A 17172-nucleotide genomic window follows, 5' to 3' on the forward strand; every position below is an offset into this window, starting at 1 on the left:
GGTACTTATAATTTCACTCATTAGAATTGAATGAACAAATTGAACTAACAAGCAAAATAGAGGCAGACTCAGAGCAGCAGGCAGACAGCTCTGTTTGGTGTAGGGGTGGAGGGATTGAGCAGAAAAAGAATAAAAAAAAGAAAAAACGCATGGACACATGGTGATTGGAGGGGCTGAAGTGGGTGGAGATAAAGAGGGTATGGGGGCATAAATGGTTATGGAAAAAACAAAATTATATTAACCAAGAAATATGTATATATAAAAATAGAGGCAATATACCAAAAATATAAAAATAAAATAAAATAGCACCCCAGTCTTCTGCCATTCTGTTATGCTAGACAACTCTGATTTTCTTTCTTCAAAGTACTTATTACCAACTGACATGTATTTATATGTATGAGTTTTTTAATATTTGGTTTATTGCCCTCCAAAAGCAAATATGCTTTATGGGAGCTGGGGCTTTCTTTTTGTCTTCTGCTGTCTACCCAGTTACTAGAGTAGTGTGTTGCATGTGATAAGTTCTCAATAAATATTTGTTAAATATTAATAATACTGTATAAGGAATTTGAGAGGAGCAAATATACAAAAAAAGAGATGAGTTTTATTTTAGACATGCTTGAACATATATATATATATATATATATATATATATATATATATATATATATATATATATATATGGAATAGTATAGATAGACTGAACTAGGTCTGGGATCAGCAAACATTTTATGTAAAGAATCTAATTAGTAAACATTTTATGTTTTTTGGGCATTATGGACTATGCCACAGTTGCTCAACTCTGATATCAGAGGGAGAAAGCATCAAGGACATTGCATACATTAATGAGGGTGGCTGTGTTTCATTAAGAGTTTATATACAAAAACAGATGACTGGCTTGTGGGCAATATTTTGCTGACTCCTGGACTAGGTAATGGAAAGCTATAAATTTGAGACTTAGGAGTTTGATCTTGATTCAGAAGGAGTCATGATAGCTTACATGAATAAAATGGGAAGACGAAAGTGTTCTAAGAAAATTAGTCTGTCAGTAGTAGGTAAGTAGTAGGTAAGCTGGGGACGGAGTGTGATTGGAGGCAGAGAGAATAGTTTAAAACACTTAGGCTTACTATATGTGAGGCACTGTATTGAATTATATATGTTAATTTATTTAATCCTCACAAAAACCATATAAACCCTTTAGACTGATAAGGAAAGAGAAAAGTTATATAATTTCCCAAGTTCACACAACTGTTAAATGTGGAATGGTATTTAAATGTTTACTGCCCCTTATCAGTGCTGTTTTACTCTATAAGTAAGGTAAGTAAGAACTGAGCTAGGATATTGGTAGTAAAAAAGTACAGGACAGTAATGAGGAATGTAAATGAAGTAGGACCTGATTATGAAGACAGGACTGAAATGTAAGTAAAAAAGAATGATTAAGGGGGAAAATTCGAATGGATTGCACTAGGAAAACAGAAAATATTCTTTTTGGTACATAAGAAATGTGAGAAAGAGAGAGCTCATTAGGGGAAGATGATGTGTTTTGTACATTGTTTGAGATGAAGATGAAACACTATTACATGGAGCTGTATTATTGAGAATAAACAACGAAAGGTTGGATGAGAATGTTATTACCTCAACATACTTTTTAAAATATATTTTTCTTGATTTCAGAGAGGAAGGGAGAGGGAGAGAGAGATAGAAACGTCAATGATGAGAGAGAATCATTGATTGGCTGCCTCTTGCACACCCCCAACTGGGGATCGAGCCCACAACCTGGGCATGTTCCTTGACCAAGAATCTAACCCTGCTGAAACCGGTTTGGCTCAGTGGATAGAGCGTCGGCCTGCGGACTGAAAGGTCCTAGGTTCGATTCCGGTCAAGGGCATGTACCTGGGTTGCGGGCACATCCCCAGTAGGAGATGTGCAGGAGGTGGCTGATCGATGTTTCTCTCTCATTGATGTTTCTAACTCTCTATCTCTCTCCCTTCCTCTCTGTAAAAAATCAATAAAATATATTAAAAAAAAAAAAAAGAATCTAACCATGACCTCCTGGTTCATAGGTTGACGCTCAACCACTGAGCAACACCAGCGAGGCTACCTTAACATATTTTGAGTACCTGTTTCACTTAAGATTTTGAGAAGTGACAAAGAGAATAGTTTATGCAATATAACAGTATGACTTCTCTGAATTTAGAGAATTTGGGAACATCAGTAGGAATACACCTAAGTAGGGATAGGAAATGAGACCATTAAGTAGCAGGTGTGGAACCAACAGAATCCAGGGTTATGAAAGGGGATACTTTTATTTATTTTTTTTATTTTTATTTTTTAAATATATTTTATTGATTTTTTACAGAGAGGAAGGGAGAGAGATAGAGAGCTAGAAACATCGATGAGAGAGAAACATCGATCAGCTGCCTCCTGCACATCTCCTACTGGGGATGCGCCCGCAACCCAGGTACATGCCCTTGACCGGAATCGAACCCGGGACCTTTCAGTCCGCAGGCCGACGCTCTATCCACCGAGCCAAACCGGCCCTGGCAAGGGGATACTTTTAAAGTAGGAAATGATTGTTATCAGTATTTGTCCCAGAATTTGAAAGTCAAAAAATTTTAAACCTGAGTATTTTTTAAAATACGTTTTTATTGATTTGAGAGAGAAAGAGGATGGGAGAGAGAAATTTCATTCAGTTCCCTCCCGTACTCACCTGACTGGGAATTGAAAACCTGCAACCCAGGTGTGTACCCTGACTGGCAATGGAATCCGAACCTTTTGGTGCATGGGACGATGCTCAACCAACTGACTAGGTGAAATAACATGTTGTTATATGTCATGGCATTTAGGGGTCATTTACTAGTATAAATGCTTAAAATATTTAAAATTGGGAGTACCTACGGTCTTATTATTCATTAGTTTCTCAGATAGATAATTGATAGTGCTTTCAGGCAGTCACAAAAAGGTGTGAGACCTTTGAATATTCCCAGATGATAAAAGTTTTTTTTTTATAGATACTAATTTTATTTTATTTTTATTTTTTAAAATATATGTCTTTATTGACTTCAGAGAGGAAGGGAGAAGGAGAGAGAGATAGAAACGGCAATGATGAGAGAGAATCATTTATTGGCTGCCTCCTGTGCACCCCCTATTGGGGAACGAGCCCACAACCCAGCTATGTGCCTTTGGCCAGAATCGAACATGGGACCCTTCAGTCCGTAGGCTGACGCTCTATCCACTGAGCCAAGCAGGCTATGGCTATAAATACTAATTTTAATGAAATTCTATCACAATGCTTAGAGTGGCTTACCATAAATGCAAATCAATTTCACATAATCTTGCATATGTATATATTATACAAAGTTTTTATGTGCGTACTTATTTCATTTATTCAAACAGTGTTTATTGAGGACTTGTGTTTTAGGTACTATGTTGCTAAGTATCCCCAACATGGTCTATCCTCTTAGAACTTTCTGTATGTGGTATCTTTTTTTTTCTTTTTAAAAATCTTTATTGTTGAAATTATTACATAGGTCCTCCTTTTTGTACATGGTATTTTTGTATGTAGCAAGTTGTCAGTTACAAGTGCAGTAAAACCTTGATATAACAGACTAATTTGGGTAAGGGGTGTCCCTTAAAGCCAAAAGTCAATTATATAATAAAGTAGGTTTTCCGAATACGTATGTTAAAAAATTGACAAATTAGTTTATCTATTTTTAATTATGTAGACATGTTTGTGTAATTAAAATTATGCATGAAAAGTTTAATTTCATATAAAAGTTTTCAATGTGTATTAACTGTAATTTAAAATTTATACTGAATAGGTCTAGTAAATGCATGCATTCACCAATCACTGTGAGTAAACAATTGTACGTGGCTGGGGTATGGCTTAACACATGTGGGAACATAGGCCGGCAGGTGTTAAAACTGCTAGTCATGCCACATGACAACAGAACCAGTTACCTCAAGTGATACTGAATGATCATGTGCTAATCATTCACTGAACACATTGTTTACCATTGGATTTAAATCTACAGACTATAGTGTAGATATGTAATATCTATGTTGACAGAATTACTAGTGTTTTTTTTTCCAACATATTGCCTTTTTGCTAAAATTTGTTTAAAATAACAAGTGAATTAATAACAATAAATAACCAGTTACTTTAACTATAAGCAAATCTTGTTTAAAAGCATTTTAAAATTAACAGGGTGTTAATTTTCACATAGGACATACAGATCAAAAATTGTGTCTATTAAATCCAAAGTTTGTTAAATCGAGGTCTGAAAAATCAAGGGTTTATTGTGGTTCCTCAATGACCATGCTTTTGAAATGCTAATGATACTTATTAAACATTAGTGATTTTTTTTTATATTAACATGTGGCAGGAAAGACAGAACATAAAAACAAACAAGAGTAGATAAAAATGTAAAACCTGATAAACTGATATTCCTCCATATGTACTTACAATATATTTCAATTTTGGTTAAATGGATACCTAATGTTTATATTATTGTGACTCTATAAACAGTATTTTTGGTTGCCTATATGCTGACTTTTAATTTCTTGGAAAATAATTTTATTTTGGGGGGGAGTTAATAATTGCCTTGCATTTCCTCCCTTTATTTAGTGTTCTGGGTACTTGTCACAGATTTAATCAGATACTCCCCAGTTATGTAAAATTCTCTCAGTACACTGAAGTATTTATATTAAGTAACCTGTCAATTTTATCTTAATCTTTAGTAATCTTCCTGGGGCTTTTGTATCTGGACACTCTTGACCTCTTGTGGTCTTATTTTGCCATCATCCTGGTGATTTCCCTTTTTTTATTTAACTCTTTTATTAGATTCCATATTTGGGTTTATATAGTCTCTTGTATTATTGGTGGAATATGTCTTCCAGTAATTTCTTTTAAAAGGACTACCTGTGTGGACATTTTTTTATACTTGTTCATCTGAAAGTATCTATATTCTACTCTTAAACTTGACTTATTTCTGACTGGTTATAGAATTCTGGGTTAGAGATTGGAAACTATTTTTCTTAATAATTTTGAAAGTATTGATCTAAAGTTTTCCAGAATCTGTTTTTGCTTTTGAAAAATCATGCCATTCTGCTTTTTGATCTATCATCTGAAAGAATCGTGTGGAATCTTCTCTGTTGTTTGTGCTTGGAAATTTCACAATGACATTCCTAGATGTATATCTCTTTTCATCCATGGTGCTTATTAGCTCTTGAGGAGTTGCTTTTCAATCTGGGAACTTTGAGTTTAGGTTCTAGGAAAATTTTTTTTGAATTGTTTCTTCACTTTTCTCACTTTTAATTATTTTTTTTCTTTCTGGATCTTTTGTTTTGGTATGAGACCATGATGGTCCTCTTTTTATTTTTCCTCATTTACATTCTTTTCGTTCTAGTTAGTGGGAAAAAAACTTTTAACTTAATATTCTAAACTTTCTATTGCACTTTCCCTTTTTCCTATTAAAGTTTAATTTTAAAAAACTTTTTTGTTTTCCAGGTAGTTTTTTTTTTTTTTATAGCTTCCTGTTTCTGTGTTTTGATTATGTTTCTCTTATCTTATTGGGAATATTATATTAGTATTTTGGTATGTTTTCTTTTCAGACTCTTGTTTTCTTTGAAGTCACTTTTTCTGTGTTATTTTGTCTGTTTTATATTTGATGTTTTACTTGCAGGAAATATCTGATGACTGACTACTCATATTTAAAAGCACATTGGGAGCTCTGAGCATGTGGGCAGGGTTTGTTGGCTATAGTCTTGTCTGTTTAGAGATCAGCTCATTTCTTTGGGGAACACCTAATGTCTGTGTATTTAGTTGCCTTTTGTCTTAAACTGGTCAGGTTTCCCAGAGAAATCCACTAGTCTTTTTCCCTAACTCTAAAAAGTTTCACCCAACAAGGTAAAAATAGACTTGGAAGTGGGAGAAAAGTGTTGGTTTTCAACATTACTTCATTATGTAAACTTTCACTTAATCTGTTGTTTCAGTAGTAATGTCTGCCTTCAGCTTACTTCAATATGCTCCCTGATCCAGAGACCCAAAGATAACCTTTTCGGGGGGGGGGGGGGGCGGAAGGGGGGAGAGACACATTTTCTGCCAAAGTGGAGGCACTTTTGAGGCTGAAGCCAGAAAAAGAAACAGACTAGTCTCATTTTTCCTATTAGTCCTACTTGCCCCTCATTTTTGAATCTTTGGGGCTTCTCTGTTGTAAATTGGAGTGTTTATCAGCTTTGCCAAATTCTAGCTTTAGCTTAATCTTTTATTGCACAAAAGTCAGCTGCCACTGCTATTGCTGTTATTTTAACATAGTTTTATTCTGCCCATTTTACCAACCTATTGAAATCTTTTTTTAAATATATTTTTTTTATTGACTTCAGAGAGGAAGGGAGAGGGAGAGAGAGAGAGAAACATCAATGATGAGAAAGAATCATTTGGTCAGTTGCCTCCTGCACAGTCCCTATTGGGGATCAAGCCTGCAACCCAGGCATGTGCCCTTGACTGGAATCGAATCAGGGACCCTTCATTCTGCAGGTCGTTGCTCTATCAACTGAGCCAAACCAGCTGGGGCTCTATTGAAATCTTTTGGAATCTTCATCTTATTATCCAACATGCTAAATTATTCTCTTAATGTTGAGTCCTGTTGACTCTATCTTTTTTTTTTTTTTTCCTCAATCTCAAAATCTAATTTTATTTTATTTTTTTTAATTAAATCTTTATTGTTCAGATTATTACATTTGTTCCTTTTTTACCCCCCCATAACTCCCCTCCTCCCAGTTCCTGCCCCACCCTCCGCCCTCACTCCCCACCCACTGTCCTCATCCATAGGTGCATGATTTTTGTCCAGTCTCTTCCCACATCTCCCACACCCCTTTACCCCCCAAGAATAGTCAGTCCATTCCCTTTCTATGTCCCTGATTCTATTATAATCAACAGTTCATTCTGTTCATCAGATTATTTATTCACTTGATTCTTAGATTCACTTGTTGGTAGATGCATATTTGTTGTTCATAATTTGTATCTTTACCTTTTTCTTCCTCTTCCTCTTCTTAAAGGATACCTTTCAGCATTTCATATAATCCTGGTTTGGTGGTGATGAACTCCTTTAGCTTTTCCTTATCTGTGAAGCTCTTTATCTGACCTTCAATTCTGAATGATAGCTTTGCTGGATAAAGTAATCTTGGTTGTAGGTTCTTGGTATTCATCACTTTGAATATTTCTTGCCACTCCCTTCTGGCCTGCAAAGTTTCTGTTGAGAAATCAGCTGGCAGTCGTATGGGTATGCCCTTGTAGGTAACTGAGTTTCTTTCTCTTGCTGTTTTTAAGATTCTCTCTTTATCTTTTGCTCTTGGCATTTTAATGATGATGTGTCTTGGTGTGGTCCTCTTTGGATTCCTTTTGTTTGGGGTTCTCCGCGCTTCTTGGACCTGTAAGTCCATTTCTTTCACCAGGTGGGGGAAGTTTTCTGTCATTATTTCTTCAAATAGGTTTTCAATATCTTGCTCTCTCTCATCTTCTGGCACCCCTATAATTCTGATGTTGGTATGCTTGAAGCTGTCCCAGAGGCTCCTTACACTATCCTCGCATTTTTGGATTCTTTTTTCATTTTGCTTTTCCAGTTGGATGTTTTTTGCTTCCTCGCATTTCAAATCATTGACTTGATTCTTGCGCTCCTCTGGTCTGCTGTCGGGCCTCTGTATAATATTCGTTATTTCAGTCCGTGTGTGCTTAATTTCTAGTTGGTTCCCCAATATAAGATCGAGGGTCTTATTAGTTTTCGTGTAGATCTCATTAAGTTTATCGGCAGCTTCTAAACAGTTCTTGAGAGACCTTAAAAGTGTGGTTCTGAACTCTATTTCTTCCATTGACAATTTTGTCCTGTTTCTTTGTCTCCGCATTTTGTTATGCTTCCTTGGTGCACCCCCTAGTGGTCTTTGTTCGCAGTCTTATAGATAAATCTTGATTGTTGTAGCTAATCCCAGGGAGGGTTTGACCTCCAGGCCAAGTGGCTATGAGAATCAGCTGTGTCAGCAGTGAGAGAACTTCTGTCCCCTAGGGAGGTGCTAATCTAGCCTTTGCCTGAGGCTATCCGGCAAATGCCTCTGTGCAGGGCTTGGGCGGGGCGGGTCGCACAGGATCAACAGGGTGGGCCGGAGAGAGCAGTTATGGCGGCTCTCAGTCCTGTCCCCAGGGGCTCTGCCTCTCTGAGTCCCAGCACCCGCTGCAAAGCTCGGAGAGAAAGCTGCACTCACTCTGACCGAAGCCAGACAGTCCCGCTTCTCCCGTTTGAGTCTGGGTCCCTAAAGACTCGCCTGTATCTGGAGCTCAGAGTCTGCGACTCCCTCCTGATTGAAAACGCCAACCGCGCCTTCCGCCGCCAGCCCGCTCCGCGCACTCCGCACCTCAGAATTTGACTTCAGCACTGCGCCTCCTCTGAGTGTCCGTATGCGTTTCTCTTTCCTCCTAGTTGTAGGACTTCCACTCAGCCAGCGTTCCTGTGGTTCTGGGTGATGTCCGTTCTGTGTTTTAGTTTCACTTTTGAAGTAGTTGTTCAAAGCAGCAAACTCCGGCGTTAACCTATGCCGCCATCTTGGTTCTCCGGCCGACTCTATCTTTTTTATCTTGATTAAAGTATGAGGAAAGAACCCTGTGGATTACTTTAGAAGAGATTCAATCAGTTTTACTTTAGTTCTTGGTTAATACTGTAAGTTATGGTTATTTATTCAGCTGAATACCCTAGTGTGCTATATTATTAATGAGCTTATATTTTTCATTTTATTCCTAAAAATATTTTCATTTTTTTCCCCACAATATCATAATTTTTTAAATTTCTAGTGTATTAGTTACACTAATCTACCTAAAAAGAAGAAATTTATTGCTAAAGAAAAAATTTAGGATTACTTGTAGCGAAATAAAATTTGCTTTTGGTGTAACCTTTTTCTCTTGTAGTGCTTGCAAGCCATCTTGCAAATAATAGTTTTTATACTCTAGATATAAACTGACATTAATGGATTGTCAAGAGCCTTTTAAACTCAAATTATGTTTCTTTAATATATAATTTTCTTTTTTAAATATATATTTGTATTGGTTTCATAGAGGAAGGGGGAGAGAGAGATAGAAACATTAACGAGGAGAGACAATCATTGATAGGCTCCCCCCTGCATCCCCCACACTGGGGATCGAGACCACAACCCAGGCATTTGCCCTGACCGGGAATCGAACCCTGGCCTCCTGGTTCATAGGTCAGTGCTCAACCACTGAGCACACTGGCCGGGCTAATATATAATTTTCTTGAAAAAGTTTTCCCCATTTCCAGAATCAGTGCAATTTAGAAGTAGTTTTCCTTTCTTATTATGTTTTACAGATTACATTAGAGATGCATGCCTAATTTGGGGCTGTGACTATTTAGACTCATTAGACAAAAACTAATTTAAAAAGTATCTCGGTATTCTCTTACTGTCTTCTTTTCTCATTTCAACTTCATTTACTTTATAACTATGTTTCTTCTACCTTTTCCAGTTTTCTACTCAATTCTCCTTGGTGGAGAAGATGGATGCAAAAGAGGAGGTGTGAGTAGTTCTTTATTCTCTCTGCATCTGTTAACATTACATCATCTTTCCCATGCAATATTCTTGTTTCTTCTTAGTTCATCTTCTTACATTTATGCAGCCAGTGGGCTTGTATTGTTTTCTTTAGTATTATTTATAAAGTTTAGTTTATTCTGGCAATACTCTTACAAGTTTTATGATATTAATTTGTAAATATTCTTAGTTACGTTTCCCTTCTTCCATATGTCCTTTTAAAATCTGACATGAGGAAACTATATAGCCATATTGTTTCTCATTCATCACCTTTATTCAGTTCACTCACATTTATTAAGTTCCTAAAGTATATCAGGTCCTGGGAAATAAAATGTTGATAAGATATTTCTTTTACTGTTGGAGTCCATACTTTCTTAGGGAATATCTCTTCCCATTTCTTATTAGAATTATTGACATCTAAATAATTAAAAATTAACTTTTGCTTTCTTGATTTCCGATCCACCTTATTGAGTAGTATTTCCTTCTGGAGCTATATGTGATATTATAAAATTTGACTCAGGTTTGAGTTTTCACTCTGCCAAATGTTAACTATGTTAGATAAACCTTTCTTTCTAGGTTTTGCATTCTCACCTATAAAAAAGTACCTAATATCTACTTTATAGGATTGTATTGTGACAGAATTTAGAAATTAAAAATGAATTGAGAGAATAAACATACATGTGTTACATAATACTTCTTAATTTCAAAAGCTGTATGATGGTATTTTTTATAAGGATTGCTATCTAAATATTTATTGCAATTCTCTTAAAATAAGATTTATGTCTCTCTGGGAGCAAGAACTGTATCTATATATTGATCCTTATCATTACAACTGGTAAATAGCAATGTCTTATAATTTAGGTTGAATTTCCTAAAAAATTGACTTAAAACAAGTATAGCATGCTTGACATTTCTTTCCACCGTAATGTATTCATTCCATCTATGTAACTTTAAAATTTAATGTTAAGAAAACATTCTATATGGATAATTTCTATTACATATTTATAAATATTATTGCTTCTGATTATTCTCCTTCCCAAATTATCATGTTGTCACCCTTGGATTCGTGGATTTCTAGATGCTCTATCTCTGTTACTTACTTTTTCTTCTTCTTTAGCTGTTTGAAAAATAAATTATACAGGCATGTTACTATTCCAATAGCAGATTTCATTTTCCTAGCTTCTTTATGTGAAGAGATCATTTTTATTTCTTTATGTCAAAATATTAAATATCTTAAAATTAGTGTAGTTTAGACATTGGGTAATTAAAAAAAACAAAGATTAAAAATACCATGTATATTCTTGTCTCCCCCCTCCTTCTCACTTTAGAATGAGATTGACCAATTTCTTTGATGGTCCTTTTTAAATTAAATTTGCTGTTTTTCTGAATAATTGCATTTTATGTGTCCTTTCTCCTTATAACATTTTAATATAATGGAATCTTAATCATTGTGACAAATCTCTAGCCAGACATTTTCTCTGTATATGAAGTGTATTATACTTTTAGGTCAAAGAAAAAAAGAAAGTGAAGTCAGCATGTGTCAGTTACCTTATTGAGTCCTTTTCTGACATTATCAGGTTTAATTCTTACAACGACCCTCTGAAGTATTAATTGCCTCTATTTTACTAACTTGAAAACTGAGGATCCGAGAAATTTTTTCATTCATGGTCTTAGTGTTCTAACTCTAGAGAATATGCTCTTTGTGCTGTAGTATATGACCTGGAAAGTAATGATTCAGAGTATTGAATACCATTTTACCATTCTGTAATAGTTTTTGAAATCACTTATATAACTTTCTCATCTGAACTTAAGACCTTCAGTGTCTTAGATTATAAATAATAATTCTCAGTACTCTTTTATTCATTGTTGGTCTTGCTAAATTGATACTTGTCTAGAATATTCTTTGGAAGCATATTTGTGAAGTTTTAAAAAGTTCATGGAGTTTGGATAAGTAATGTACATTTGAGAGTAGGACAACTTATATTAGCCTGGAGCAGTTTGTTGGGTTTGCTGGTGACAGCATTTCCATTTCCCTGACAGTGACCATATTTCTTTAAAGAGTTAAAGCAGGGTTCCAGCGACTAGTGTTCTCCTTTTCTCTTGACATTAGTTTAGGTTGCAAACATTATTTTATTCCTGTTTTTAATCAGTGCAATCAAAAATTATCTTATGCTTCTCTTCTATCATGAGAGCTGAATGAGCATGGTATGTTTCAGGAACAGGAAAAAAATCAAGGTACCAATCTGTAGAGTAAGGGACTAGGGATTGTAGCAGGATCAGAAGAATGCAGAAAACAGATCTTTAGGGTCTTGTCAACCAGTGTTAAGTTCAGACTTAATGTAGTCCCATGGGAAACTAATAGAAAGTTTGAAAGTAAGGGGGATAACTAGATATCTATTTTCCGGTTTTAATATCTTACTCTAAAACAAATAGAAAACTGTAAAATGTACTCTTTAAATTGCAAAAATGTAAATTGAATGCTGTCAATATAAGAGAAGTCTAATTCATAGTGGGGTCACTGCCTAATTATAGATAGGTATAGGGATTCTTCACAGTCTATAGCCGGAGCTCTTGAAAGCTATTTTATACTTTGGAGCAACATGACAATTAAATCCTGAAACCTGGGAGTTACCACATCCATTTTCTTCATTCTGATAGGAATAGGAAATTAAGATATTCCTAAAACATTTTTTTTCAGATGCCTTTTACTAGTATACATAATTTTATTTATTGCTCAATACAGAGAACAAGACAAATTTTAAAGCATGTACGTGTTTATACTTGGAAAATTTGGGAAAGCATAAAGAAAAATTAGTACACCACTATTGGGTAATTTTCATTGGCATTTTTGCAAGTGGCTTTTCTAATTTTATATATATACTAGAGGCCCGGTGCACAAAAATTTGTGCACTCGGGGGGAAAGGGGGGTCCCTCAGCCTGGCCTGTGCCCTCTCGCAGTCTGGGACCCCTCGGGAGATAACGCCCTGCTGGCTTAGGCCTGCTCCCGGGTGGCAGAGGGCAGGCCCAATCCCTAGGTGCAGCCCCTGGTCGGGCTCAGAGCAGGGCTGATTGGGGAGTTGGGGAGCCGCCCCCTGTCATGCACAGAGCAGGGCAGATTGGGAGGTTGCGATGCCAGCCTCAGACACGCTCAAGGTAGGGCCGATTGGGGGGTTGGGGCACCGCCCCCTGCCACACTCAAGGCAGGGTCGATGGGGAGGTTGCGGCGCCACCCCCTGTCACGCACAGAGCAGGGCCAATCCGGGAGTTTTGGTGCTGCTCCCTGTCACGCACAGAGCAGGGCGGATCAGGGGGTTGGGGCGCCGCCCTCTATCACCCACAGAGCAGGGCCGATCAGGGGATTGGGGCGCCGACACTCTCAGACTCAGGGCAGGGCCGATGGGGCGGTTATGGCTCTACCCCGTCACACACAGAGCAGGGCCCATGGGGGGGGGGGGGGTTGGGGCGCTGCACCCTGTCACACACAGAGCCGCAGGGCGATCAGGGGGTTGGGGAGCTCCCCCCATCAGGCACAGAACAGGTCTGATCAGGGGGTTGGGGTGCCTTCCCCTGTCACGAACAGAGCAGGGCGGATAGGGAGGTTGTGGCCCCAATCCCCTGTCACACACAGAGCCACAGGGCGATCAGGGGGTTTGGGCGCTGCCCCCTGTCACGCTGATTCCGGTGCCGGGAGGCCTCGTGGCTCCGCTGATCCCAGTGCTAGGAGGCATATTACCCTTTTACTATATAGGATAGAGGCCTGGTGCATGGGTGGGGCTGGCTGGTTTGCCCTGAAGAGTGTCCTGGATCAGGGTGGGGGTCCCCACTGGGGTGCCTGGCCAGCCTGGGTAAGGGGATGATGGCTGTTTGCAGCTGGTCACACACCCTTCAGGGTGGGGGTCCCCACTGGGGTGCCTGTCCAGTCTGGGTGAGGGGCTGAGGGCTGAAGCTCCCAACTGCTCCTTTTTTTTCTTTTTTTTAAATTCTGGGCCAGCTTTAGCTCTGGCTCCAGCTCTGAGGCCTCTGCTGCAAGCAGGTATTTGGTTTGTTTGGGTTCTATAATCGAAACAATGTATAACTCCAGCTCTGAGATCCCGGCTCGCTGAAAGCAGGTTTCTGGGGTTTTGTTTAGCTTCTATATTTGTTACAATGTTTTTTAAACTGCAGGCTCAGAGGCCTGCAAGGCAGGCGGGGAACGTTGCAGTCCTCCGTCACTGAAGCAATCAAGCCTCATGTTAGTTTCAAGCTGCCTGGCTGCCGGCTGCCATCTTGGCTGGCAGTTAATTTGCATATCTCGCTGATTAGCCAATGGGAAGGGTAGCGGTCGTACGCCAATTACGATGTTTCTCTTTTATTAGATAGGATATTATTTTATAGTAGAATTGTAGTATAGTAGCACTACAGTGAAAAGTTGTAGGTCCTGTGTTAGGCTGAGTGATTGATGAGGCGAGAATATGAGAGAGTGAACTGGAAACATAGGAAGTGGTGTTTGAGGAGTAAAGTGTTTGAAATTGCAGTTATGGAGAAACTGTAGCTAGAGGTGGGGAAGGAGTGGTTCATGTAGGATGGATGATAAAGGAAGAAGAATGAACTTTGCAGTGAGGAATAAAGAATAACCTAATCCATCTCTAAGCTCAGTAGTATAAGGGATATAGTAGGGAAAACAGTCATAACTTGAGAGGGATCCAGCAAAAAACTGTGTCTTTGAAGAAGACCCATATTTAATTTAAAGGAAGAAGTGGAAATTATGGTGGATTTTTACTGTATTATTTCAGAGATCACTGTGACAGGTTTTCGAGAGTTCTATTAAAGAACATATATGCATAACCTATATAACACGGACTACAGAATGGTGATGGCTAGAGGGAAGGAAGGGCAGGGTGGAGGTGAGCAAAGGGAGGGAAAATGGGGACATATGAGCCACATCAGCCAGCGCTGAATAGGTAGTTTTAATTAAAAAGTAACACAGGTTTATGTAATATATCTCTTCAAAAAATGGAATCACTAAGAAATGCAGTAGAAGGAATCCTAGAATCCTATCTATCATGTGAAGAACCTTTGGAATTTAGCCTCTGTGATAACAATTTTATCATATGTTAAAGTAACACCCATCTTTTTTTTCTTTGAAGATTATGTTGAATATAGGATGAGCAAAATATTTGAAAACTCTTAGCGTACTCTAAATTAAATATATTACACATTTATAACGTTTCTACTGAGTATAAAACAGAATGGGAAATTTATCAGTAAATAATGAATCAACCATTACCTATAATCAAAAGGTAACTAATAAGATTTCCAACTACAGTTGACCCTTTTTTATTTTATTTTTTAGCTTAAATTTTTTTTTTACAAATCTTTATTGTTGAAAGAATTACATAGGTCCTCCTTTTCCCCCCCATTAATCTTTTCCCATCTGCTCCCCCCCTACACCACCAACCTATTGTCTGTGTCCATGGTTATGCATATATGCATACAACTTTATTGGTTGATCTCTTCCCACCCACCCTCCCCTGCCTTCCCTCTTAGGTTCAACAGTCTGCTCATGCTTCTATGTCTCTGGATCTATTTTTGATCATCAGTTTATTTGGTTCATTAGATTCCACATATGAGTAAGATCACGTGACACATATCTTTCTCTTTCTGGCTTATTTTGCCTAGCATAATAACTACAGTTGACGTTTTTTTTCTCTCTTTCAAATAATTTTAATAACGTGGCAGTCAAAACATGAAAAACAGCCTCAAACGTGTTCCCTTTAAAGGTGGTGCTACCATGATTGCTTCGCACAAGCATGATCAAAGGTAATGATGATACTGGATTCCAAAGAGCAAGGGTGTTAAGGCTTCAAGGCTCACAGACTGAAAAGCTTGGTTTCGGGAAGACTCAGAGGAGTCTCAGGTGGCAGGAAAGACATGAAATTTAAGGGACCTTCACAGTACAGGGTGCGGTTACTGGGTCATCAGCACCTTGAAACGTTCCTTGATGGTGATTTGGTGTCGAGAGTATTTGTCGTCTGGGGAGAACCAAGCAGGATGGGCCGAGCAGATCTGTTGTACCGTAGGATCAAACTTCTTCAGGGTATAGACCCAATCTCCCTGTTCATGGAGGTAATACTGAAGAAATAGGATCTTGCTGAAGCAGGAGGTTCCAATTCTGTCTGCAGCTCAGTCTACTGAGGGCCTCACATCTACAGTTGACTCTTGAATGGCATGGGTTTGAACTGCTCAAGTCCATTCATACATGGATTTTTTTTCAATAAGTACTATAGATGTATTTTCTCTTATTATTTTCTTTATTTTAATAACATTTCCTTTTCTCTAGCTTGCTTTATTATAAGAATACAGTATAGTCCTAACCGGTTTGGCTCAGTGGATACAGCATCAGCCTGTGAACTGAGGAGTCTGAGGTTCAATTTCGGCCAAAGACACATACCTGGGTTGCGGGCTTGATCCCTAGTGTGGGGCATGCAGAAGGCAGCCAGTCAATGGTTCTCTCTCATCATTGATGTTTCTATCTTTCTCCCTCTCCCTCTCCCTCTCTAAAATCAATAAAAATATATATTTTTTAAAAAGAATACAGTATATAATATACATAACACAAAATAGGTGTTCATCGACTGTTTGTTATTGGTAAGGCTTCCGGTCTGCAGTAGGTCTTTACATTGAATTTATGTCCTTTGGGTTAGGGAAATGTTTACAAACCTTGGCTTTTTGGATTCTTGACTGAAATATTTTGTCAGTAAGACCGTATTATAATTGTTCATGAGGGCAAAGCAGATAATGTTCAGGTTTTCCTTAACATTGTCTCTGCTTAAGTTTTTCTGGAGCTCCCAGAAGCCCATTTATACTACAACTTAATAATTAAATATGAGAATCTTATAAAATTTTAAATAGTGGGAGAAATTTGTATAGTTTGAAACCTTTGCATAACACCAGATAGACATCATCTCAACCCCTAAGGATCATTCTTAGAAGAAGCCGACAGTCTTGTTTCTAGACTTGGGCTCCTGCTTGACTTTGTGTGGATAACTAGAAACAGATGTTAACTCCTTGAACAGTGTATTCCTGTCTTTACCAGTTCTAATAGGTAAACACATCTAATTAGCTTTCTAACGGGCAGCAGCACAAAGACCTCAGAATCAAATGTATCTTTTACCAGTTTGTCTCTATGTTTAAAAGTCCATGATAGCAGGATTCAGAAGATATTTAATATTTATTAAGCACTTTGTACATGTGCATCACTGTACTGGACACTATAACAGCTCTACCCTCAATGAATTTGCACCTATAATTTAAAGATACTACATTTGAAGAATATAGGGTAGTATATGATCATATGATAACATAATGTGTGACAGATAACTGTTTGTAGGAGTTCAAAGCTAAGTTTGTTAACGTGGGAGTTAACTTACATGCTGAAGAACTTGAAAGAGTAAGAGTCCAGCACAAACAAGATTTAAATACAGGGAAACTGAAACACTTCAGGTATAATGTAGCAAAAGATGGGTGGAAGAAAAAGATAAGAACAAGCCGAAACCGGTTTGGCTCAGTGGATAGAGCATCGGCCTGCGGACTGAAAGGTCCCAGGTTCGA

General features: G+C 37.9%; 1 protein-coding gene and 1 pseudogene across 4 annotated transcripts in view; one reads left to right on the top strand and one right to left on the bottom strand.

Annotated features, from left to right (window-relative positions):
* JMJD1C (jumonji domain containing 1C) overlaps positions 1-17172 on the top strand; it is a 260540-nt gene that overhangs the window by 73408 nt on the left and 169960 nt on the right. Inside the window, exon 2 of one of the 4 annotated variants that reach the window (XM_059662585.1) lies at positions 9521-9568. The exons of 2 other annotated variants lie outside the window; for them this stretch is intronic. In XM_059662585.1, coding sequence (XP_059518568.1) covers positions 9521-9568 — 48 coding nt within the window. Of the gene's footprint in view, positions 1-9520; positions 9571-17172 lie in introns of those variants that run through there. One more of the 4 variants, XM_059662588.1, reaches the window with a different exon arrangement.
* On the bottom strand, positions 15511-16421 carry LOC132214607 (H/ACA ribonucleoprotein complex subunit 3-like; annotated as a pseudogene).

This window comes from Myotis daubentonii, chromosome 13, assembly GCF_963259705.1.
Source record: "Myotis daubentonii chromosome 13, mMyoDau2.1, whole genome shotgun sequence".
Lineage (NCBI taxonomy): Eukaryota > Metazoa > Chordata > Mammalia > Chiroptera > Vespertilionidae > Myotis > Myotis daubentonii.